Source organism: Cnephaeus nilssonii (genome assembly GCF_951640355.1).
Source record: "Cnephaeus nilssonii genome assembly, chromosome: 14".
NCBI lineage: Eukaryota > Metazoa > Chordata > Mammalia > Chiroptera > Vespertilionidae > Cnephaeus > Cnephaeus nilssonii.
In genome coordinates this window covers 9,359,152-9,386,692 of record NC_137085.1, presented here as the reverse complement: position 1 = coordinate 9,386,692, position 27,541 = coordinate 9,359,152, and the positions used below count along the sequence as shown (strand labels likewise).

The following is a 27,541-nucleotide window of genomic DNA, read 5'->3' as shown; positions in this document are numbered from 1 at the left end:
AAGGGTGCAAGCTGGGATGAGGGACCTCCCCCGCACCTGCACCCTCCCCTCGAGTGCACGAATTTCATGCACTGGGCCTCTAGTATGAATAATAAAGTGGCAATAACTACATATCTATCAACAATTACCTTAAGTGTAAATAGATTAAATGCTCCAACCAAAAGACACAGGGTGGCTAAATGAATAAGAAAACAAGACCCTTCATATGTTGTCTACAAGAGACTCACTTCAGTTGGAAAGACACACACAGACCGAAAGTAAAGGAATGGAGAAAGATATTTCATGAAAATAAAAACAAACAAAAGCTAGGGTAGCAATACTTATACTAGACAAAACAATTTAAAACAAAGGCTACAACAAGAGATAAAGAAGGACCCAGCAATTCCACTCTGGGTATTTACCCGAAGAAACCCAAACACTAATTAGGAAAGAAATATGCACCCATATGTTCGTTGCAGCATTATTTATAACATCCAAGGTATGGAAGCAACCTAAGTGCCCCTCAATAGATGAATGAATAAAGAAGAAGTGGTACATATATACAATGGAATATTACTCAGTAAAAAAAAATAGAATGAAATCTTGCCATCTGCAGCAACATGGATGGACCCAGAAGGTATTATGTATGCTAAGTAAAATAAGTCAGATAGAGAAAGACAAATACCATATGATTTTAGTTATATGTGGAATCTAAAAAAAAGCAAAAATAAATGAACAAACAAAACAGAAGCAAACTCATAGATACAGAGAACATTTTGATGCTTGCCAGATGGAAGGGGAATTGGGGTGATGGATGAAAAAGGGGAAGGGATTAAGAAGTACAAATTGGTAGTTACAAAATAGCCACGAGCATGTAAAGTATATCACAGGAAATAAAGTCAATAATATTATAATATTGAATGCTGACAGATGGGGTGATCACTCTGTAAATTATATAAATATCTAATCACTATGTTGTACATCTGAAGCTAATATAATATTGTATATCAACTGTAATTGAAAAATTATGGAAAAAAAAGCCAAACTTTAGCAGAGCTTGACATGTGGTGACTCAAGGAAATGATCTTATTAATGATACAGAAACTCAATACGCTGTATCTCAACTAGATTAGAAGGGTTTTCTCAAACTAGAGAAGCCCCTTTAAAGCTGGAGTAAAAACAACAAGGAGAATGTGCTGCCTTTAAGTCTAGCAGATGTTTACTTCTATGTGTAATTGGGTATTAAAATGTAGGAAATAAAGAACAGTGGAGTAATATTTGATAGAAATATATTGACTTAGACTTCAAAGATATTTTAGAGCTATATTTAGTCTTTGAAGTAAAATAAAGGCAACAAAGGAAATGAGAATTTCCTTATAACAAATAACACTGAGGAATTAGAATTCTAGGCAGTATGCTAAGTGTTTTTACATAGATTATCTGATCCTTTCATATCAAAATGTTATATACTGTAAATATGGGTCAATACTTCGAGATGAAAAATTCTTACATGTATCAAGAAAAAGACATCAAAATCTATGACAAGGTTCATGGTCTCATGAAATCATGCAAGCTACCCCAACAATTCGGACATAACGAAAAACCAACTTTCAGTCAGACAGCTAGATGACTACGGCTGTGGATGACTTTCAGGATTCTAGGCTCTCCTTTGCTGCAGCCCCTCTCATACATACATGCTCTTAGCTGTGCCCCTTCTATTGATGAAGCCCCTCCTTCCTAACTAGCCATAATTTTGGAACCAGCTCATTGCCTTAACCTCTGAGAATCTTTTCACAGTAACTCCCTGCAGAATCAGTTACTCTTTTTTTAATGTCAAAACACACTTGGAACACAACTCCATTACAGTACCTTTCACAATATATTATATATTACATCTGTCTCTTAGACTACACGAGAAGACCTTTAGAGGCAGGAAGTATATCCAGTTCATTTTCATTACTACACCAGCTGGCCTGGTGTTTGGCACATAAAAGACCCATAATTCTTGATTGAATAAATATATGATTTATATTAATTTATTTTAAAAGTTTCCTCCTGGTCCATCATATTTAAAATGAGATATAATTTACCCTTTTAGAGTATGCACTTAAGTGATTTTTGGTATATTCACAAGATTATGCAACTATTACCATTATCTATTTTTGAAACGTTTTCATCAACCCCAAGAGAAACCTGTACTCATTAGTATTCATTCCCCATCCCCTTTTCTCCCAGCCCTAGCCCCTAGGAACTACTAATTTACATTCTGTCTAAATAGATTTGCCTATACTGGACATTCAAATAAATGGAAATATACACTATGTGGCCTTTTGTATGTAGCTCCAATGTTGCTTCATTTATGTAAATGCTGTCTCCAAAATTATATCATCTTGTTTACAAGACAGAGATATCTTATACATCTCATGTATTTTCAAGAGTGCCAAGAACAGAATTCAGAATGAGTGTGCAAGTAACATTAGCTAACTAGACAATGCTCTCGGATATATAATTTCTAAAATCTCCCCGAGGTAAAGAGTATAATGATCGTTTAATAAACAAATTCCCCTATCACATGCTAACTACAGAAATAAAAACTATAAATGCTTACTTACCCATCATTTATTATATGAAATCACCAGCAGTTTACTGTGTACCTAGCATAAACCTAGCGAAAAGTTTTTTTCCTGGAAGGTATATATACTAGATATAGGTGACAAAAATCTGAACATGCTTTAACTCGGATTTTAAGATAAAAGAATACCAAAGCATGAAATTTTAGAGGTGGAAGTAACTTTTCAGATCACCTGGTGACTCAAGGAAATGATCTTAAAGCACTAAAACCCCTTTACCAAATTAAATCTTATGATGAAATCCAACAATAATGGAGGCAATAATAATAATATCAGAGCCCTAACGGGTTTGGCTCAGTGAATAGAGCGTCAGCCTGCAGACTCAAGGGTCCCAGGTTCGATTCCGGTCAAGAGCATGTACCTTGGTTGCGGGCACATCCCCAATAGGGGGTGTGCAGGAGGCAGCTGATTGATGTTTCTCTCTCATCGATGTTTCTAACTCTCTCTCCCTTTCCCTTCCTCTCTGTAAAAAATCAATAAAATATATTTAAAAACAAAAACAAAACAGATTATTAAATACTACGTGGCAGGTGTTGTTCAAAGCACACTGCAGTCATTTTATCTTCACAATAGTAGTAGGTACTATTATTATACTAACTCTATGGATGAGTAAACTGAGGAAAACAGATTAATTGGCTAGGAAACAGCTAGAATTTGAACCCAGAGAGTTTGGCTCCAAAGATTTCCCTCTTAATTTCAGAATATAGAGTAGAACTGTTCTCATTAAAGCAGGAGCTGGAGGCTCAAGCTTCTCACCTGCTTAGGTTTCTACTTAATTCCTTTCTGGCACCTCTATGGACTCAACCCTAAAGTTTAAGGAAAGAAGGTGTGAAAAAACATAAATCTCGTCCAACCTCTTCAGTTTACGATGAAGGGAAACAAAAGCAAGTTAAAGTGACTTCCCAAGGTCACAAAGCTATTCATTTACAGAGCCAGGACTAGCACTCAAATTTTTTGGAATTTAGTACTATTTCTACATGACACATTCTACATAAAAATTCTACTGCTTTTCCTCGGGAAAAATAAAAATACTCAGGCATTTCTAAAAAGTCTAAGTAACTCATATTAAGCATTTTTACCTACTACTTACTTTTCAGTTACTGACTCTGAAGAAGGCCCAGCAGCATTCTGACCATTAGTGCCAACCTTTCCCACTTTCTTCACAGTCTCCAGAGCTCTTAATGCACTGTCAGTATTACGTGGGATTAGCTGGGAAACACTGTTTTCTGCATTGGAAATTCCATTTGTACTTGGAACAATTTTCCCCGTTGCTTCAGTACTTCCTATGACAGAAATGACATTTCCGGCTGTGGTTGTGACAGTGTTGTTTACACCAACTTTATTTAGAAGAGGAAATGTTCTTACAGTTGCATTGATCTTTTTGTTCCTTAATCGATACCTGTTTTAAAAACAATCAATGTGTTGATGAATATTTCACTCTATTTAAAAAAAAAGACAATGGGAAAAGATTTAAAAAGGAGGAAACAGTTTTGAAAAGTTTCTTCAGCTAAATATCATATACGGTCTATATCAAACTCTGCTCTAATAGATGCCACATGAAAATACATATGCCATTCAACTACACACAGACACCTGTACATATAGGCACATATTTAATAGCAAGCAAAGTACACATGCATCCAAAGAAGGCTTCTGAGGGAGTGGGAAGAGATCCTTTTGAAAATTTTGTCTAACTGGAATATAAAGTACACTAAATAAAAATGAAAGAAACCATATAAAATTTAGTTGGCAATATAAAGAGAAAGGTATACAAGAGTTGAAAAAATTCTGTTGTTAAAAATTTGTTAATTATATAATTTTAAAGAAATAAAAACACTGCCCTATCCGGTTTGGCTCAGCAGATAGAACGTCGGACTGCAGACCGAAGGGTCCCGGGTTCGATTCCAGTCAAGGGCACATATCTCGGTTGCAGGCTTCTCCCTGGCCGGACCCTGGTTGGGACATGTGCAGGAGGCAACCAATCGATGTGTCTCTCTCACATCTATGTTTCTGTCTCTCCCTCTCTCTTCCACTCTCCCTAAAGATCAATGGAAAAATATCCTCGGGTGAGGATTAACAACAACAACAAAAAATAAAAAAAATAAAACTCATTTTTAAATAAACAGATTAGTTTATGAGATGATTATCAGAAAGGTAGGCACAGACTAGATGATGCAAGGTCTTAGAACCACAATCTAGATTTTATATCTTTATCCATACAGTAATGACAAAATACCTAAGTATCTACAATGAGTCTTATGGCAAAGTTCTCCCTATTTTGTGGGAAATAATGGGATTGGCGGTGGGCAACAGTAGCTGTAAGAAAACTAGTTAGGAGGCAACTGTCTATCAAGAAAAGGGGATGATAGCCCTGGATGGTTAGAGCTTCAGCCCTCAGACCAAAGGGTTGCAGGTTCAATTCCCGGTCTAGGCATATACCTGGGTGGCAGGTTTGATCCTGGCCCTGGTCAGGATGCGTGCAGGAGGCAATCAATCTCTCTCATATTAATGTTTCTCTCACTCCCCCCACCACCTTCCTTCCACTTTCTCTAAAAAAAAAAAAAAAAAAAAAAAAAAAAAAAAAAAAATCAATGGAAAAAATATCCTCAGGTGAGGATTAAAAAAAAGAGGGAAAGGGGATGATAGTTTGAACTATAAGAATGGAAAGATGAAGGAAGAATTGAGAAATACATATATAGAAACAGATAGAACTCAGTGACTAAGACAAGCAGGTGAAAGAAAGCTGACAAAGATGCTTCTTATAACATGACATGAATTAACTGGTTGGACCAGGGAACACTGGGGCAGAGTAGAATGGAACGTAGAAGAGGAGGGTGCATAGGACTAGAAAATGAGCTCAAACTGAGTTTAAAGTGTCTAAAAACAAAAGAGAGAGGTCCATTAAAAGTTGATACTCAGGCCCTAACTGGTTTGGGTCAGTGGATAGAGAATCGGCCTCCGGACTGAAGGGTCCCAGGTTCAATTCCGGTCAAGGGCACATGCACGGGTTGCAGGCTCAATCCCCAGGAGGGGGCGTGCAGGAGGCAGCCGATCAATGATTCTCTCTCATCAACAATGTTTCTATCTCTCTCTCCCTCTCCCTTCCTCTCTGAAAGCAAAAAAAATATATTTAAAAAAAATAATGAAATAAATAGATTTTACCCATTTACTTTTATGTTTGGGGTAAATGGACATAGAAAAAGGAATTACCCATAGGAGAAGAGAAAAAGAAAAGAAGATACATAAAAAGAATGTTAAAATAAGACCAAAAGTTATAAAAAGAAAATCTGCATTACCATTTACCTGGGCCTTTGCTGTTATCTTCAAGTGAACCTGAGCAAATAAGATTGCACATAGGAGTATTTTCATTCTACACAGGTGCTTAGCAGAAACATGTATTTCAGCTAGATAACTTAAGTTAATCTTGCTCCCAGAAGCAACAAGGTAGTTAACTGCATCTTGAAAACTCATCACAAACTTTAAGATTGTATATAACACTTTCATAATGGCCCCAAATTAAACCCATATGCAAGAGAATTCTCATAACTTACTTTTCAAGCTCTTCCTGAGAATGGGCAAAAGTACAGTTTGTTCCTCGTGGACACCCTCCTTGCTGCCTTAGATCTCGGCACATGCTAGTCTTATATTTGCTGTTTGGCTGAGGCTACAAAAAGAATCAGTGTGTGGAAAAGTGAAGATTCCAGGTGTTATTCACTCTTGGGACTTCAAAATTTCATGACTACACCTTCAATTCTTTTTCACATTAGCTATAAGTAATTCTTGTGCTGAAACAATGATCACTCCATTGTTTCCTGTTAAGAGTTAGTTGGCATAACCCTGAGTTGACATTTTAGACATTTGCTCTGGAGATTATCTGAAACTGGTTCAAATGTTACGTCTATTTATTTTTCAGTCAACACAAAGCCCATGAAAATACAAGATTTCCTCATCAATTCACTGCTGTGTTAAAATTATGATACCAAAACCAAACAAAAACTTTAAAAAAGCATTTAAAGGCCATAAGCTTGTTCACTTAAGCTTTCCCAGGTTATGTAGAATATGATTTTCCCTGAAAGTGAAAATTAAGAAATACCTACTTATTTGTCAAGTTGAGGGTACAACTCTTTTTTAGGCTCAGAGTTAAGTTCACATAATGAGGCAAAATATAAAAACCTCATCATACCTACTATGATTTGCATTAAAATCTAAAATGTCCTTGTTATTTTTGTCATCTTAATAAAGATGAGATATTTATCTTTCAGTCGGTATTTGAATATATTCCAATCTTCTAACGTAATAAGGATATAAGATTGGAAAGATCACTTTGGAGTAGATTTGATCCTACCTATGTCACTTACTGTCACCATGACTTTAGATATGCTATTTAACCATTTTAAGCTTCAACTTGGCAATAGCAATTATCTTGCAAGTGACTGTGAGAATTAGAATTAATATATGTAAAATATTGAACATAGGAACTGGCTCACAGTAACTTAATAAATAAATGTCACCCTGGCTGGTGTGCTTAGTGGTTAGTGCGTCAGCCCATGCACCGAAGGGTAAGGGGTTTGATTCCTGGTTAAGGACATGTACCTGGGTTGCAGGTTAAACCCCCAGCCCTAGTGGTGGCGCATGCAGGAGGCAACCAATTGATGTCTTTTTCACATGGATGTTTCCCTTTCTCTTTCCCTCTCTCCCCTTTTTTTCCACCCTCCCACTCTCTAAAAAAAAAAAAAAAAATCAATGGCAAAAATATCCTCAGGTGAGGATTAACAACAAAAGTTAACAAATAATAGATATTATTAGAATAAAGGAGTTATACCTTAAATAACTCCTTCTAAAGTACAGTGAAAATGTTTTAAAAAATATTTTTATTTTTATGTTTTTAGAGAGCGGGGAAGGGAGAAGGACAGAGAAAAATACAACCAACATCGTTATGACCCCTACTGGGGAGGGAACCTGCAACCCGGGCATGTGCCCTAACTGGGAATTGAACCAGAAACTTTTTGGTACACTGGATGACTCGCAACCAACTGAGCCACACAGGCCAGGGCTGAAAATATTTTAAAAATTCAATTTCCACATACTTACAAATAGAAATTCATTGTCTGACAGCAATGAAGAAAAAAGTGACAATTTTTCCACATTAGAAAAGAATCAGATAAAATGTTTGGAAGGAATCAATAATCTATATTTGGTAAAAGACATCAGCAGTAAATTCATATTCAAGATACTATCCAAACTGTTGCTGTGCTCTGAATTATTTATCAGGTATACTACAACTTGAGTTTCTCCCAAAAGAATAGATAAAAACTTATAACAGAGAAGAGCCATATAAAGAGTCCATTAGCCAAATAGTTTGTTAAATGTTCAGGATGAACCTCTGTTAGAGATAACGGTACAAGTACAATAAATGTGCTTACCTGAGGTGTCTCATGGCCTTTTCTACTATAATTCTGTATGAAGTCCACAAGGCCATGAACTACAGTTTTAACAGCTACCATTGCATTTTCTAGCTGCTCCCAAGTTGGTGAAACAGCATCTAAAATAAGCCACCAAGGAGATGGGATGGAGGAGAGAATTTGTTAGCAGAAATTATCTTCTGTTATTATAAAAAACATAAGCAATTGAATATTTTCCAACATACCTGGATTGGGGTCTATGTTTGCAAGAAGCTCTAAATGAGGCCTCAGTCTATTTAAGTTAGCTGGGTCACCTGTTCGTTGCAAAACAATTGTCAATTCCTGGACACTCTTTGCAAATGATTCTGGAGATTGCAGCTAACAAAACAGAAGACAGAATTTTTTTTTTACTCTGGTTCTTACATCTAATTTCAAATGCTTTCATTAAGTCAATATACTAAAATAGGTTTTCAAGTGTCTTCAGACTCCATAGTATGAGTATCAATGGTGAATTAGATTTTCACCTCAGAATCTGCCCTATGAAATTCATCATTAGACACTCAGAAAACTCATTATAAGCTGTATTAGCTCTCTGGAGGGAATGTAGATGAATGACAGACTTTGTAAGCCAACCTGCTTTTATCTTGTATTTGCTTCCCTATTGCCTCCCTTAGTTTATTTTGAAAGTTTAAAAAGTAATAATTAAAAGGGGAAAAAAAAGATTTTATAAGACTCTGAGTTTTAAAAACATAGACTCTTCAACTGGTTGTCTCTTCAGTCCTTTCAGAAGATTCCAGTATTCTCCAATGTAACAACAACATAGATTAGGATCTCTAATTTCACAAACCTTATCAATAATAGACTGCATGTGTGATTTATGCGCTAAGTCACCATATAGAAGTGAGGACCACTGCTCGGGTGAAATACGGAGTCCTGCTTCCATAGCAATATGAACAATTTGGGCATCATGTTCTCTGCGTAATGCCTCATAGCTCCGAAATTCTTCTTTTAATTGCATCAGAGAAGAGTCTTCATCCCTTTTAGTAACCTAAACAATAGAAAGGAGAAATACACCCAACCCGTCAGAACTGGTCTGCTTTCCCTCCTTCCACAACTAAACCTTCTTTTTTTGGGGGGTGGAGTGTAGGATGAGGGGGACCTACTACATATCAGATATCACACCAAGATGGTACAAGAAAGAAAAGTTTGGGACACAGAAATTCTAATCAGGTATAATTTAAGAAGGAGCAGAGTATAACTTAGAAGTCACAAAAATCTATATTCTGTCATAACCTACTTAAAGAAACACTGAGGAAACAAAAGGAGGAATTATCAATCTAAAAAGTACAAAAAAAGAAACCCAAAAAACTAGAGGATGTTAGCACCTCTCTAACCACCATCTATGGTACAGGGTATCTCCTGGGAAGCATATACATCTATCTACCTGAGTAGTAAAGATGGACACAGGTGATTAAGAGAACCTGGTCCTATTCAAGTTCTATTTTTTTAAAATATATTTTATTGATTTTTTACAGAGAGGAAGGGAGAGGGAGAGAGAGTTAGAAACATCGATCAGCTGCCTAATGCATACCCCCTACTGGGGATGTGCCCACAACCAAGGTACATGCCCTTGACTGGAATCGAACCTGGGATCCTTGAGTCCACAGGCAGAAGCTCTATCCACTGAGCCAAACCGGTTAGGGCTCAAGTTCTATTAATGTGCATCAAAATTACCCATGAAGTTTTGAAAACTATAATTTCAGGTCTACTGAATCAGAACCCTTGGCTTGAAGAGCACACAATTTAAAGTATGTATGAATGTTCAAGTCCTACATGAGATATACCAAATCAGAATATCTCTGCATTAAACAGAATCATTAACTTCCCTTGTTCTGACTCCATGCTAAAATCAAGCAAAAGTCTGATACTCTTTTACAGAAAAATATCTACAAGATGAGAATTCAAGTCAATTAAGAGTTGCACTTCTCAAAAAAAAAAGAGTTTCTTCAACTCTTATAAGCATTCTGCATTTGTGGTGGCCTCTAACAGGATAATACCCATTATAGGAAGCCTCTGTCCCACATATAGGCATGTAATGTTTAGATGGTTGCTTATTACTCACCTTAAAACAAGAAGCTCGATACAGTAGTTGCACAACATGACCAATACTTGTTTTTGATGCCTGAGGAAATCTTGGTTCTAATCTTTGCACAACAAAAAGTACCAGAACTTTCCTTGAGAGAGCAGAACCATCTTCTAGTGCCAGCAACACCAGCTTCAAGGCCTCTTCTTGCATAGCTAGAAGAAACATGACTTCATGATAAATGAGAAACCCTGCAGATCATGTCTGTCACAGATTTCTTTGGTATTAGTTTACAGTGGTTCATTTTCCAGTCTGTATTTAATTAGCACAAAAATAGGACATCACACATACACAAATATAGCTTAATTAAAAAATACAGTAGTCCACCCTAATTCACAGAGGATATGTTCTAAGACACCCAGTGGATGTCTGAAACTGTAGATAGTACCAAACCCTATATACAGAGGTGGGCAAAAGTAGGCTTACATTTGTGAGTATGTGAAGCAGAGCTTCTTCTTTTTTTTATTCCTCACCTGCAGACATGCTTAGAGAAAGGAAGGGAGAGGGAGAGAAGGGGAAAAAAAGAGGGGAGTGGAGAGAGAAGAGAGAAACATCGACCCACTGCCTTCCATACCATATGTGCCCTGACTGGGATCGAACCGGAAACCTTTTGGTGCACAGGACTACACTCAAACAACTGAGCCACGCAGCTGGGGCAGAGCTTATTTTTGTATTATTATTTAATTAATTACTCTATTATGAACACACCTGTAAACCTACTTTGCCAACCCTGTATAATATGTTTTTTCCTAAACAGTAAAGTCCTCACTTAACATTGTCAATAGGTTTTGCAACTTTAAGCAAAACAACCTATGATACAACCAATTTTACCATAGGCTGATTGACACAAACAAGAGCTAAGTTCCTATAGCATCTCATCAACATTATAATAAAACGATGTTGAATGAAATGTTATTCAAGAACCTGCTGTACATACGTACATACCTATGTAAAGTTTAATTTACAAATTATACACAGTAAGAGATTAACAATAACTAAAAATAGAACAATTATAATATACTGTAATGCTTTGTGAATATGGTCTCTTTCTCAAAATATCTTACTGTACTGGATTCAAGATTCTTGTGAAGATATGAGATGATACAATGACTACACAATAAGATGAAGTGAGGTGAATGACATAAGCATTGTGACTTAATGTCAGTCTACTATAAGTGTTAACTGAACACAAGCAGTGAGACACCTCAACAGACTAATTACCAAGAAGGCTACTAAGTGACTAATGGGTGGATAGAATATACTGTGTGGACATGCTGGACAAAGGAATGATTCACAATGGCATGAGATTTCTTCACACTACTCAGAGCAATGTGCAATTTAAAACTTATGAACTGTTTATTTCTGGAATTTCCCACCTAATATTTTTAGACCTTAGGTAACTAGAACTACAGAAAAAGAAACCACAGATAAGGGGTCTGCAATCAAACAAAAGAAAACATCCTTCTTATTAAACAACCAATCAGAACACAAGTCAAGAGAACTTAACATATACATTCTGTAGATATTTAACAATCAACTAGATGACAATGTTAAAGTGAAAAAAAAATCCTCATTTATAAAACACACACAGCTACTCTGACAAGTAACATGTGAAGGACACACAGTAGTCTTATGATAAATGGTAATTTTTTAATGCATGAAACTGTTACTCTGCCTGTCAGAACTATCCTATCTAATAAAAGGGTAACATGCAAATTAACCATCACTCTGTCACAAAGATGGCAGCACCCATAGCCACAAGATGGCGGCGCCCAGTCCTCTCAGCCCCGCTGGAGTCTCCCAGTCCCAGGGGACAGCTGCTGAGAGCGGGCAGCGTGAGCGTTCCGTGCCCGGCCATGGATGGGGCTCTGGCCAGGCCGGGGCGCGGATGGGCCTCTGGGCTGCGGAGAGCCTCTGGGCAGTGGGCGCAGTGGCCAGGCCCCGCAGAGAGCTACTGGCACACGGATTCGTGCGCAGGGCTACTAGTTTTGTATATAATTTTAAAGTGATATTAGCCTCTAGGTGCAATACCTAAAGAAGGTATTAATTTATGTTGTTTTCCAGCCAGGGAAATATTTACAAAATAAATGCCATAAAAAACATGTTTGAAATAACTGATAAAACTGGAATATAAACTATAGAATGTAGTACTGTATCAAGAGTATCCTTGTTTTTAGGAAACACACTTAAGTGTTAGTGGGTATTCAACCTACTTTCAAATGGTTCATAAAAGAAAGAGCGAATAATAAAACAAATGTAGCAAATTAAAAAACTAATCAATGTGGATAAAGAGTACACAGGAATTCTTTGCATTACTCTGTATTTTATTTATGGATTATTAAGAAAGAAAAGAGAAAGAGAAACACCCGTCTGTTGTTCCACTTATTTATGCACTCACTGGTTGATTCTTATTTGTGCACTGACCAGGAATTGAACCTGAAACCTTGGCATATCAGGATAAGGCTCTAATTAACTGAGCTACCTGGCCAGGGCCTCTGCATTATTCTTGCAACTTTTCGTTAAATTTGAAATTATTTCAAAATTAAAAGTTAAAAAAAATTTACTTTTCCTTTACTTACCACCTGTGTAATCTTAACTAACTCAGTTTTCTAATTTGTAAAATTGGATCTGTGTCACCTCTTTTGAAGGACATTGAAGATTAAATGAGAAATTTGTTCTAAAACATTATAGCACTTATCATATAGATTATGATCAACAAAAACTGGCTTGTTTATCTGCAATTATATCAGGCTTTATATGTATAAAGATGGGTTGAGTCTGGGGATTCTCACCTACCTTTAGAAATTGGCATCCTCTAGCCCTGATAACCAATAAGAAAGGCACGATAGTGATCTATCTTACCTGGCCCTAGAAACTGGCATCCTCGAGCCCTGACAGCAGCCCATAAGTTGGCAGACAACTGCTGAGGGTTCTGGTGCTGTAATATTAGTTCCGTTACAGTTCGTTCTCCAAGTGAACGGGCTGCTCGCATGGCTCTTACACGACCTTCTTCTTCTACCAGTTGACAATTTACAAGTGTCACCAGTTTCCTTTGCATTGGACGGCTCAGTGCACTCTGGTTCAAACTAGCTACACCTTTAGGAAAAAGGAAACAAAGAAAACTAACGTTTTTTCAATTAAAAAAGACAAGCCAATTTTTATTATCTGTATTTAACTATTAAGCCACAATTCCTAATGAGCCTCCTATAAACAAATTTCCTTTTTTTTACTCAATCTATTTCAGTTTATTACCAGTCACTGGTAATAAGAGCCTAATTTTTAGTTACTTCAAATTTTATTTAAGTATCCTCTTCTCTGGGTTATATGAGTCCCTCATTTGGTTTGTTTATTTAGTCTATTTACTAAAATTATTGAAGGTAAATATAAAGTTGAATGAATAAAGTTTAAAAGTAATAATTAACAGCGTTGTTTTTTCATTATATAAAAGATATTAAGAACATGGCTTAGTGACAAGATCTTAGATCCTAATCCCTTTTCCTGACTCAAGGACATTGCTCCAACAATCCTTGTCTTTCTCCCATGTCGTCATTTTTTTCCCTTCCCACTTGATCATTTCCATCAGCATTAATAAGAACAAGGAAGCTGTATTTCATCTGTCTTAAAATCTTTTTATTTATTCTTCTTCCCCTACCTCTGTCCCAATGCTTTCCTCACCCCCCCTTTTTTTGAGTTTTTCGTTCCTCCCTTTTGTAGCAAATCCTCTAGAATTAACTCCAATTCCTTTCTCCACATCTTTAAAATCTATTCCAAGTTTTTGCAACTATCACTTAACTAAAACTGCTCGTCATGACAATTTCCTCAACTTTGCTAAATTAACGGTCCATTCTCAATTCTTACCTTACTTGACCTTTCAACAGCACTCATCACAGATATCACCTCTAACTTACTTGATCACTTTTCTTTACATGGCTTCCAGAACACTGCATTCTCTTAGTTTTCTAACCTTCTTCCTATTTTTCCCCCATTCTTATTTTCTGATTTTATCTTTTCTTCCTGTCTTCTTAATGTTAAAGGGCCTCAGGACCCAGTTTTCATTTTCTTCTCTATCTACACTCACTACTTAGATGATCTCACCTAGTCTTACTGCATTAAATACCACCCATATGTCAATGACTTCCAAAGTTACAGCTCCTATACTTCATTCCTTAACATATATCCATCAGTTACTCAACAGCATTCAAGTGAAGATTTGACATAGCAAAGTTAACATGACCAAAATTGAACTCCAGGTTTTCCTACCTAAACCTGATCTACTATACTATCCCTTATCTAAATTGACAACAACCTCTCTTTTTTGTGCTCAGGCCTCAAACCCAACAGTCTTACTCGACTCCACTCTCTCTCTCCTACCCCACATCCAATAATTTAAGGAAGTCTCTGGCCCTACCTTTAAAATAGATCCTTGTTATTCTTTGAAGACACTACACATGCGTTGAGGACTTTACTATTGTCTGCTTTTAACAGTCTTTACTATTCTGTCTGCCTTTAACAGTCTTTCCCCAGGTACCTACATAGCTAACTACCTCACCTTTTATCTCAAGATCAAAAGCTACCATCTGAGGCCTACCTTCATCACCTTATTTCAAATTGCAATCTGCCTTTTTGCACTCACTCTGACATTTCTTATCCCTCTAAATGTATTTTCTTTCCATAGCAATTATTTATAATATGCTACATATTTTTAAATTATATTTATTGTTTATTATACTTTCTCCCTTTTCTAAACATGAGTGCTACAAGGGCACACATATTTACTCAAGTTTCCCCAAGTACCAAAATAGTGTCTGGTGCTTACTAGATGCTCTTTAGATATCTGTTCAATGAATGAATGAGGTGTACAGGGTAAGTCTCTCAAAAAAAAAAAAAAATCACTATATCCAAAATACCGAACAGTGCAAAGCTCAGAGCAGGTACAAAATAAATACTTGATTGATTTATTCATTCAACAATATTTTATTACATATATGATGTGCTAAACACTGGGTATGCAGTGATAAACAAAACAGAATTTCACTTCTGTCACAGCACTTAAAATAATTTATTGTGCTTACATGGCTATCACCCCCAATAGACTGCAGGCTCTGTGAAGACAGGGACTGTAACCTCTGTAAGTGCTCAATAAAATATAATGAATGATTGAATGAATAAATGAACACATAAAACTTGTCTTAACAGGGCTTATCAAAATTAATATCCTGCTATAGCACTATTAGTTTAATCAATGAATACAAATATTGCTTAAAGCTCAATGTTGTATGTCTCATGAATTATTAAATAACAATATTGGTTGTTTTCAGAAAATAGTATAATAAACGTTTTCAATCAAAAAGTTTTCCAAGATCTCTCCAAGCAAACTCATATTCCAAAACTCAAAATGTTTTAAGAGGGTATCAGCAACAAATTTGTCTAAGTAAATGTATTACCAAGTCCTCCTCACCAGAAAAAAACACTTTTTGGGAACTTACCTTTACCTCCACTTAGTGGTTTTAAGTAGAGTGCCAAATCTTCAACACATTTCTTTGCAACTTCATAATGTTTGTTCTCACCTAGATTACTTAACTTTATTGACTGATGGTCTGGTACCTAAAAACAAAACAAACAATTCAAGAAATACATCCACCCAGCTTACAAGCTGTTATTTATATATTTGATAATAATCTTGGTGAGTATAAATTATAACACAGAGACATACATCGAGGTAGTTTAAATAAAATTAAAGGCAAACACCTAATAAATCTGCTTTCCAAGAATCAAGGATATAATACTTAATAGCAGGGGCTGGGTGGGTTAATGGATGAAGAAAAGAAGCAGGCAGTTAATAGTACTGTATCAACGTTAATTTCTTGGGGTTGATAACTATGCTGTAATTTTAAAAGATGGTAATATTAGGGGAAGTTGCAGAAAGTTATACAGGTCCTCTGTATAACTTTTGCAACTTTTTCTAAAAGTATTCAAAACAAAAAGTAGGTAAAAGGATAAGAATTTTTTCCCCCTTAGCACTAAGTGCCTTCTTACTATATAATGTACTTACTATATTTACTGTACCCCCTTGCTAGACTATAAGCACCACAAGACACAGTGTTCTCAATGAAAGGTCAAAACTGCAGCTCTGCCATTTCTACGAGTGATCTTGAGTAAATTATTTAACTGCTCCAAGTCATGGTTTCCCTATCTGCAAAATGAAGATGAAAATCCCTATTTCATTGTGCCATTATAAAAATTCAATTTAGCTTGTTGGGGGGTGCAGGGCGAGGGGGGTCAATGGGGAAAAAGGGGACATCTGTAATACTTTCAACAATAAAGATAAATTTTAAAAATGTTTCAATTCAATTTAATTAAACAAATATTTATATTTATGGAGTTATTACCATGTACCAAGCACAGTTTTAGGCACTAGGCCTCTATCAGTGAGCTAAACAGACAAAATCTTTTGCCCTTGTGGAGCTTACATTCTAGTGGAGAAGAGAGAAGGCAACCAATAAATTTAAAAGAAACATAAATAAAAAACAGTATGATGAAAGGTGATCAATACAAATTATCCAACAAGAATAAGGAAAATTAGGAGTGCTGGAGAGAGGTTGCAATTTTTAAGGGGGATGGTCCAGATAGGCTTCCTTGGAAATCATGACATTAGAAAGACTTAAAAGAAGAGAAGGAATGAGCATTCTAGGCAAAGAGTCACTACACAAAAGCCCTCAGGTGGGAATACTTCTGGTATATTTAACAATTGACTGGAAGGCAGTGTGGCTTAAGCAGAAAGAGTGAAGACAGTTGTAGATGAGCCTGAAAAGATAAAAGAAATCATACTGCATAAGCCTGCAGGCTATTTTTAAGGATCAACTGAGAGAACATTTATTTAAAAGACAAACACAATACCTGACCTATAGCAGATGATAAATAAATGGTAGCCAGTATTATTACAAAAAGTTTAAAGTATTTTGTTAGATCTAAGATGCCATTATTTGCAAGAGCCACCATTATTTTCTGCACTGTTAAGAAAAAAAATACTGCCAATTAAATTACGATGCACTAATAATTACAACTGCATCTTGATTTCAGAGTGTCTGGATTATGAACATTGAGAAGAAATGCTGTGCTTTAATAGGAAAACCTCAAATATGAAGATACTATGGAACGGGGTATTTTAATTCATTGAATTTCCTAAGATGTGACTGATTAGAAAAATCCTTACTTTCTTACTTTATGTAATACACGATGTACAGAATCTTCTTCCTCACTTGTAAAATGGGGATATTACATACCTGAAAAGCTATAGCAAGAATCTATATATATAAAAGCCTAAGTGACCGGCCAACCATCCGACAGCTATGATGCACACTGACCACCAGGGGGGAGACGCTCAACGCAGGAGCAGAAACCACAGGCATGGAAACATGGGACTGATGAATCTCAGAGGGAAAGGGGGAGGGGGGGAGGGCAGGAAGAGATTAACCAAAGATCTCATATGCATACTAGAGGCCTGGTGCACTGATTTGTGCACCGATGGGGTCCCTTCAGTGTGGCCTGCGGGGACTGGGCTAAAACCAGCTCTCCGACATCCCCTGAGGGGTCCTGGATTGCGAGAGGGTGCAGGCCAAGCCAAGGGACCCCACAGGTACACGAATCTGTGCATCGGGCCTCTAGTTAATATTAACAGACACTGAATGTTTACCATCATACCTACACAAAGTAGACCCTTATTAAATGAAAATTACTATAAATCTAGGGTCTTGCTCTGATTCAATAAAATGATTATCAACAAGAAATAGTTACTTTATAGCATGGTTTTCGATATATTCATCCCCAAATAGGACTTATTTTATCACTAGAGGCCCGAAGCATAAAATTCATGCAAGGGGCTCAGCCCTCACAGCCATGGCAGCTGCCTCGGCCCTCACAGCCCCGGCTTCGTCTGGAAGGTCATCCGGCTGTTTGGTCTAATTAGCATATTACACTTTTATTATTATAGATGTCAGGTGAAATTAAAAAGAAAACCAAAAACATCCATTTGAGGTTTCTAGATGGTTGCTCTCTGGCCAAAACTTTGATTACATTTCTTTTCATACCTCCTAATGAATATTGATGTACTAGGGGCCCAGTGCACGAAATTTGTGCACTGCTGGGAGGGGGGTGTGTCTCTCAGCCCAGCCTGCCCCCTCTCACAGTCTGGGAGCCCTCAGGGGATGTCCTACTGGGGAGCGGGCCTAAGCTGCAGTTTGGCCTCCCTCTGTGGGAGGTGACCGGGCTGATCAGGGGAAGGCGCCATCCTCATCACCCCACTGCTGCTGTTACTGCCAGCTGCCGCAGCTGCCAAGGTGTTTTCATGAACAAGGACTCCAGTCCCTTCGCCATGAAAAAATGTCTGTGTCCACTCCGGGCCTGCTCAAGCTGTGCCACGGTGGCTCGGGCATGCCCCCCTGTCTGTGTCTGCTCCGGGCCTGCTCAAGCTGCACCGCGGCAGCTCAGGCAGGCCCCTGTCTGTGTCCCCACCCACCAGCTCCTGCCTGTTTGCGCCTCCATCAGGAGAAGCCTCCACCTCCAAGGCAGTGTGATGTTAGCGCTGGGCAGGCCTGCGTGCGCCTCCGCTGGGGGCGGAAATCCCCGCCCCTGCCCACCAGCTCCTGTGCGAGCTCAGCCTGTTGACCGGTTGTGACTGGGACACCGTTAGGACCAATTAGCATATTACCTCTTTCTATATATATAGATAGATGCTTATATCAAAATATTTCTTATCCATCAAAATGACTTATAAAATAAATTTTGACCACAGCATTGAACACTAAGAAACATATAGCCATAATAAAAATTATGGTTTTGCATAAGGATTTATGACATTAAAGAAAAACTTTTGCATAATATAATCATGAAAATCAGGTACACTGAATATTTTTACGTATCAAATATCATTAAACATACTTTGTACCCCTTAATGAACAAAGTACTATAATTATTACACATACCAAATTAGTAAAATCTTGGAAGTTTACCTGGGCTCCAACTAACTGGAGAAGTGCAAAGTTGACAGGAAGCACATCAATGTCGGTGTTGATGGCAGTCTGGTCAAAGGGACAAGCTTTTCGGTGAAGTTTGTTCAAGCAGGTCTTGCAAACAGTGTGTGAACAACCTAAACTGATGGGTTTGTGCACATTCTCATCAAATTCATTATAGCAGATTGGACAGGACAGAAATTCTGTCCATTGAGCTGCCTGCACAGGCATTGTGGAAGCTGGATGCTCGGGTTAGCAGTCTAGCAGATCATTATTTTGCTGTGTAGTGTTTTGTAAGCTGGAAATGGACAAAAGAAAGAATTAAACATATATTCATCATTCCCTTTCAAGAGCTAATTGTAAAGTCAACCATCACAGCCTCAAGACCTAAAACACTTCTGAGTAACTTTGTATGTTTTGGGTATCTTTTTCTTTAAGTCTATTTGCTGAATTAAATTTCTGAAATTTTGTCCAGAAGCATTATTCTAACAGTGTTCCTTTCAACTAAAAATATTTATATTGGTTGCTAATAAAACAATCATCAGAGCTATCATTTGTTTTTCTTAACTACTATATCAAATGAGCATATTTCATTTTTAGGAACACACATTAATTTGGATCGCTGATTTTTTTTAAAAAGTGTTTCCCCTGAGTATCTACTACCCAAAACATATTAAGAAATGGCCTAGAGTTAGTGAACTTTGGAAACCCTTGATCCAAACAATATCGGAGTGAGTCAAGTGTGAAGAAACAGCTTTGCCACCTGAATGACCACGTCAGTCCAGGATATATATTCAACTTGGCAGCTTCACAAAAGAGGAAATCTCTGGTCAGGACTTGATTAGGAGGCTAATTGAGGTACTGAAAATCCTATTATAATAAAAGTGTAATATGCAAATCGACCGAAGGTGGAACGTCCAGTCGCTATGACATGCACTGACCACCAGGGGAAAGACACTCAATGCAGAAGCTGCCCCCTGGTGGTCAGTGCGCTCCCACAGGGGAGCGCCACTCAGCCAGAAGCCGGGCTCACGGCTGGTGAGCCCAGCAGCTGTGTCAGGAGCCTCTCCTGCCTCCACTGCAGGTGGGCAGTAAGGAGCGAGGGGTCCCGGACTGCGAGAGAGATGTCTCACTGTTGGCAGGTGGACATCCCCCAAGGAGTCTCGAACTGCGAGAGGGCGCAGGCTAGGCTGACAGACCCCCTATTCCCCCTCCTCCCTCCCCGCTCCAGTGCACGAATCTTGTGCACCGGGCCTCTAGTAAGGGTATGAAAGAAGACTGTAATGATAGAGCTGGTTACACATAAATGAAAAAAAGATGCTGACCTCAAAATATATTGCCAAAGTAAAAAAAGAAAAATACTGTCTTACGGCCCTAGCCGAGGATAAAGCATCAGCCTGCAGACTGAAGGGTCCCAGGTTTGATTCCAGTCAAGGACACATGCACGGGTTGGGGGCTCGATCACCAGTAAGGGGCGTGCAGGAAGCAGCCAATCAATGATTCTCTCTCATCATTGATGTTTCGATCTCTCCGTCTCCCTTCCTCTTTGAAATCAATAAAAAAAATATTTAAAAAAATATTGTCTTACAAATCTTGAACGTGGTTCTCTACAATACTTTTGACAAAACATATTTTGTGATTGATAAGTATATATATATTACCAAAAACTGTCAGGTCCAATGAGCAAGATATAGAAGAAGAGCCCTGGCTGGTGTGGCTCAGTTAGTAGGAGCGTCATCCTATACCAAAATGTGATGGGTTTGATTCCCTGTCAGGGCACATACCCAGGTTATGGGAGGGATCCCCTATCGGGGCATGTGCAGGAGGCAACCAATCCATCTTTCTCTCTCTCACATTAATGTTTCTCTCCTCTCTCTCCCTCTCCCTTCTTTTTCTCTAGAATCAATGAAAAACATGTCCTAAGGTGAGGATTAAAAATAAAATAAAAACACCTTTTAGGAGACTAAAAGAATATTAACATATAATAATTCTAAATTGAAAAACTGCAAAATACAAATTTCTATTTTTGATATTATAGTGTGAGAAAAATTATATTTGTATATGATTAAAAGGCACATGGGAAAAATAACAGTTAAGTTTTCTTATTCCTAAGATCCAAATGTTTGTTCCATAATTTTTAGTAAAATAAAATATTTAGCCCTAACCAGTTTGGCTCAGTGGATAGAGCATTGGCCTGCGGGTTCGATTCCAGTCGAGGGCATGTACCTTGGTTGCAGGCACATACCCAGTAGGGAGTGTGCAGGAGGCAGCTGATCGATGTTTCTCTCTCATCAATGTTTTTAACTCTCTATCCCTCTCCCTTCCTCTCTGTAAAAAAATCAATAAAAAATATATTTAAAAAATAATAAAATAAAATATTTAGTATCAAAACTATGCTGTCCTCTAAAATCTTTAGATTCCTAACTTGAACATTCTACAGTTCACAAATTTTCTGTATCTTCTAATACTAAACTTATGTAAGTCTGATAAAGGCTCTTTGGTGAACAAGAAATCTAGGTATTTAGGGCAATTAAACAGCCAATGGTTTATTTCATAAAAATGTTTATCAACCCAAATATATTAGTTCCACAGAAATTAGATGTTTAAAAATGAAGTCAGATTTAGGACAGAAAGGTCTATAAACTCATTCTCCAATATCCTCACATCCAAATGAATTTTATTAGCCTTTATTGTGCTTTTATGTTCACAAAAACTTAAGGTTTTAAAAATATCTTGTAAAAATAAATGATAGGGCTTGCTATGTAAAAAGCTCCCTATACAAACTTTTCCTCAAATAGCACTAATGAAATGTATCTAATATACATTGTCACGCCTATTAATGCCATCAATCTTAAAACCAGTCAGTTGGCTTTCAACTTTAGGGATGAGCACTAAGTAGGTGAATACATCACTCCTTGAAACTATATAGCATTTTTAATGTTCAGCTTCCCAGGCTGCAGAATTATACAAGGAAAAGGCCTCTAAGGAAGAATAAATTGTATCTTAGATCTACGATTGAGAGCCCTAATTTAGTTAATAACTTGAACTGATAAAGTATTTATCAAAACAAAACACTGCATCTATTTTTTTTTCATAATTTCAACCTATTTGGAAATGCTAATTCAGAGGGTCAGGGTATCAAAGGCCAGTGAGTAATATAAAACTAGTAGCAAAATACTCATTCCTTATAGTTTTCCAAGATCATCCCCAAATGCTTTAAAGTTAGTGTGTGCGTGCGTGCGTGCGTGCGTGTGTAGGGGGGGGAGCATTGTTTGAACATAAAAATTGTATCTTTCATATTTTTACCTATTAGCTTTAAAGTGTTTCAAACTATTCCAGAATATACTTGATAGTAGTATGTTATACTATCCCATATATATTTCTAGGTCTACAAACACCAGATGCTTTAATATTATTCAAGTTTAATTTCTAGTAGAAATTTAATGTATACCTTTAAAAGACAGATTGTGCCAAAATTTTGACAGCAACTCTGCAAATTTTCCTTCTGCTGTGTGTCCGATTCTAACTTTCTAACAGGAAAATTATGACCTAAATTTTCCTTATTTAATATTATAAGGAATGGTTTGATTTTTAAAAAATGTTTTTCTTCAGTACCATTATCAAAGAATTCTAGATTCCTCAATAAAGATAAATACAAAATAAAAATTTACCTAAGAGTTCATGTTGTTCACTAAAACATTTAATTAATAATGACAAAATAGGCCTTTCATTTATTTAAAAGGCACTTTGTAAACATTTACCTAGAATATATTTTTATAATTATAAAAAGTAATTAATACCCTATTGTCTTTATAATTTAACAATGGCAAGCTAAGAAAATACACTGTGTAAAATTTCTAGATTTATATTAATACATTCCAGAGTAACTTATTTGAATCTATGGAAACCTAAATTATTAATAACATTTATAGTTAATATTGATGTATTCATTCTAAAAATGCTACCAAAATATCTCAAATTGAGGTAAAGTGGATTAAAAAGCTCACAACTCTAGATATGCAAAGGGACTACTTAAGAAAAACATTCTAATTAATTTTTTTGTTTTCAACTAACTTTAGTTATTAGTTACTAAAATTGAAGATGAGTAAAATGATAAAGCATAGGCGAAACATTACAGGTGGAACCTTAAACACATTTTTACTCAAGTAATTTTTAAGACTGTAAGTCTCATATGATGCAAATTATAAACTGCTTTAAAAGCAAACTGCATACCAGCTAAGTACTTTCATTTTCTCATAACAGACTGCCATGATATTGTGCAGCTAGTTTATGACTATGATATCTGATTTTAAAATGCCAGAATAAAGTTTATGCCTCTTTCACTATTGTATAAATATATATATTATTTTATAAAGATGTAAAATTAGGGCTCAGGTCTGTTAATTAAAACACTCATTGTTTTCATTCTAGTTTACCCATGTGAAGAATTTAAGCTACTGAAATGGACTTTTAACGGTATTTAAAACCTTTAAAATAATTACTTTTGGACTTAAAATAGTATTTAAAGCATCATAAGTACAATTTAGACCTTAACCTACAAAACAAACAAAACCAACTAAAACTAAGCATTCAAACATATCAAAAGGATTGGAGGACAAGGAACAGAATTACAATTTTAAAGACTGCTATGTAACTTTTAGTATAAGTTAGGAAAAATTTTTGACTCAAGTTTTACTTCAGCCCACTATGGGGTTGAACTAGATTTTTTATTAAGTATGAGGTTTTTAACTTTCAGTGTCTTCCAAAAGAACAGTAATTAAATTTATTTTAAATAATATAACCAATAAAGTTTTGCTTCTACAGTGATGACTAAACTTGAAATTTTTCGTTTTCACGTCTTTTAATTCAGATAATTTATTTATTGGAAGAGATACTCTAGAACAGCACTGTCCAATAGAAATAATGCAAGCCACAAGTAATTTAAAATTTTCTAGCAGTCATATTAAAAAAGGAAAAAACAGGTAAAATTAATTTTAATATCTTTTCTTTAACCTAATTTATACAAGGTATCATTTCAACATGTAATCAATGTAAAAATTAGTGAGATATTTTGAATTCTTTTTTGTTGTTGTACTACATTTTCAAAATCTGGTGTGCATTTTACACTTTCAGCACATCTCAATTCACACCTGCCATATTTCAAGTGCTCAACTGCTACATGTGACTACTAGCTAATATTGGACAATGCAATTCTCCTCAAAATTAAAAATAATACTCAAAAGTAAATTTTACTCAGAATTTGAGGTGAAAGTCACACCTACACCTAAGAAGGTTTTCATAAAATTAGAAAACCCTGAGGATTATTAAAGATATAACTTACAATAGTTAAAGACTGGGTGCAAAACATTAATTTTCAGCTAGCTTTATTTGACCACATGCTTCCTTTTTGCATCAGTAGAAAGTGAAACTTCAGCTCAGTCCAAAACAATATGCAAGTACTTATCATGATAAAACCTTGTTGTAAGTTTATTTAGCATTCTTAGATATTACATACAATATAGAAGTTCTATTTTTTTAATATAAAATAGAACTTCTTTCAAACTAAAAGACATAGTAGGAAGTGAATAAATGAAAACATATGAACAACAACGAAAAAAGAAAACATGAACAAAGGACATAAAGTATTCTTGCATGTCAGGTTAACACAACAGTAATAACAGATCAGGAGTAACTCAAAGGATTCACTAATCAACACGACAGCAATCAAATGCTCAAATAGGAGTCAGTTTGAATGACAACATCTGCTTTTGGAATATATGTTTAACATTCTGTTTTTCTAGCAAATTTCCAAACTCCACAACTCTGAAAACAAGAATCTCCGACCAAAACGGCAATGTTGAAAAAATGGTTTCTATTTCTTCAAAAATTGAATGTGGAAGCAAACAACAGACAAGAGATGTTATGTTAGAACAGTGGTGTCGCTCTTTAGACAGATAAAAGAAGGTAATGAGGGGAGAACTCTTCTTAATGTTTCAAGAAGCCTTAACTAAATTTGTATATTTAACTATAACAAGGCTCCACAGGCTAACGAAAACATTTGTTTCTTTGCTTTTGGGAAATTATAGCAATTTAGCATAGCAACATTAGCTTTCTCAGGTTAATCAAAAGTTCCTACTGGAACTTCAAAGTTTGACTAATACAAGAATGGAAAGGATTCCTTTAGCACTTTATTTGGGATACAAAGTCCTAATCGCAGCGGGTGGGAAAGTAGGAATTAAAAAGAAAGGAGCTGGGTAAATGGAGAGTAGGAATTAAAAGGGAACGTACGTGGTTATAAAAAACACACACACACACACACACATACCGGTAGGGAATCACGAGATTAGATCTACTTTATGTCAGTGATTACTGGAGACTATTTTGGTGTCAAGGTTCTACCTGCTGGTATCTTAAAACTCTTTTGTGATTCGAAAGATGTAAATGACAGCTACCCTCATCTCCTTTCGGAAAGCTAAGGACACAGAAAAGTAGATCTGCATCTGAGAAACAAAGATGCTTTCTACCATTCTTCTAAGATGGTGGAAGAGTCTCCCCTTCAGAGGCTTCCCCAAGAAGGAACATTGAAAGAGGGGAAGAAGAAAGCCGTGGCAGAATTCCCTGGCTCCGTTTCGTGCCAGTGCTGGGTCACATCCACTGTGCACACCACTCTGGGCCGGCCTTCTCCCTCCCGGGAGGTTAAGCCCTCCCAGGGCATTGTTTGGCCAGGGTCCCTATTTACTCCTCAGATCGCCTCCACCATCCCTGCGTTAGGATCTTGGGAAGCCCCAGGACGCAAAGCTAGGAGAGTACTTGGTTTCGAGAACCTCCTCCAAAGCCCCTCTAACAAACTGGTGTAGAAAGGGAAGGGGAGCCTGGCCTTTGCTTGGGTGGATTCCTTAGGGGTCAGAGGCGTCCCCTCCGCAGGAGTCGAAGGGAGGTGGCCATTTGCGCCAGGCCTCGGTATTGAAAAAGCCCGACCAAGGCCAGGGGCCTCCTTGATCTCCGGACTCCCGGGTGGGGTGTCAGGTGCGGCCCTCAGGTTCCCAACCCTCCGTGCACCCACAACGACAGAGTACAGGCCCCGGGCTAAGATAGGTCTCCCGCCCAATCGATCGCCGGGGACCAGGGACCCGGACTGGGGCCCGAGCCGCATCGTGCCCGCCCCCGCCCTACCTGTGGGGGCCCGGGCGGGGTCGCTAAGGGCCGCTCCCGGGAGCCCCGCGGCGGCGCGGCTCGGCGACACAGGCGCCTCGTCTCGCCGGGGCAGAGCTCGGCGGCGGTTTCACGACCTCAAACTCCATCGGGAGCTACAGGGACAGCCCCGTTGGCGGCGGCGGAGGCCGCGACGGGGCCTCCTCCTCCTCCCTCCACCTCCTCCTCCACCACCGCCTCTTCACCATGGAGGCGGACCTGGAGGGATCCAGACCTAACTCTCGCGAGAAGATACTCCCCACATCACGCGAGATCACGCAAAACCAGGAGTAAGGGCGGTGGAAGGGAAGCGTAGTAGCTCCAGCCACCTGGACCGCGCTGTAGCTTCCCTGTGGTGGAGCCGAACCACCCCCATCACGTGACTAGGGAAAACTGGAATACCGTGGGAGGTGCTGTTAGGATGCCTAGGCAAGCTGAAGGGGTTTATGGGAAACTCCCAGCACATTCATCTGCTTCTAGAGCCAGCCTCTAGGACATTGGTTTGAGCCAGTCTGCCTGTCCTCATGATATTCGTGAAAATCGTGATATTTAACTTAATCTGCTATGTCTGTATTACAATTTTATCACTCTCCCACAATCAGATGTTGACCCCATCCCTCAATCCCTCTAGGTGCCAACCAATCTCCCTGATTAAAAAAATAAAAGAAAAAGAGAGCATTTGTTTGGCAGGCAATAACGCACACCTCTTTATTAACGAGAAAATTGTTTCTCAGAATCTGGCAGACATCAAAATTCAAGCACAAATTTTGGCACTAATAACTCCAGAAATATCTGCTGCAGGATTTTTCACAGTAAACTGCAAGGTATAAATTATTCTCACTGTTTTTATATCGGAAGAAATAGGCTTGGAATAGGGACACGGGGATTAATATTTATGGATAACTTACTATGTGCCAGGTCCTGTGTTAATAAAATTTTCATTTTTACTTTTATTTATATTTCATTTACTCATCAAAATAATCCTAAAAGGCAGATACTATGTATTCTGTTCCTAATTAGAAACTGAAAAACTCAGGTTAAGAAAATGGCCATGAATTGCAATTAAGCTCAAGGCACTTTCCAATATGAAACCAGATATCCAACAAAAGAATCTATGGAAGTAAACCCACCATGAATTAGAAGACATCTGGAAAAATAGTCTATGAACTATAATGAACTTAATAACAA

At 37.4% G+C, this 27,541-nt stretch overlaps 1 protein-coding gene across 3 annotated transcripts in view; it reads right to left on the bottom strand.

Moving 5' to 3' along the window:
- Positions 1-26,567, bottom strand: part of RC3H2 (ring finger and CCCH-type domains 2) — a 42,888-nt gene extending 16,321 nt beyond the window's left edge. For all 3 annotated transcript variants that reach the window (XM_079790632.1, XM_079790631.1, XM_079790633.1), the window contains exons 1-10: positions 26,336-26,567; positions 19,163-19,460; positions 15,641-15,758; positions 13,017-13,250; positions 10,134-10,309; positions 8,859-9,059; positions 8,257-8,389; positions 8,033-8,151; positions 6,161-6,273; positions 3,700-4,008 (exon numbers count right to left, since the gene is read on the bottom strand). In XM_079790632.1, the coding sequence (XP_079646758.1) occupies positions 3,700-4,008; positions 6,161-6,273; positions 8,033-8,151; positions 8,257-8,389; positions 8,859-9,059; positions 10,134-10,309; positions 13,017-13,250; positions 15,641-15,758; positions 19,163-19,393 (1,634 nt within the window). In that variant the 5' untranslated portion in view covers positions 19,394-19,460; positions 26,336-26,567. The remainder of the gene's footprint in view (positions 1-3,699; positions 4,009-6,160; positions 6,274-8,032; positions 8,152-8,256; positions 8,390-8,858; positions 9,060-10,133; positions 10,310-13,016; positions 13,251-15,640; positions 15,759-19,162; positions 19,461-26,335) is intronic.
- Between the last annotated feature and the right edge of the window lie 974 nt (positions 26,568-27,541).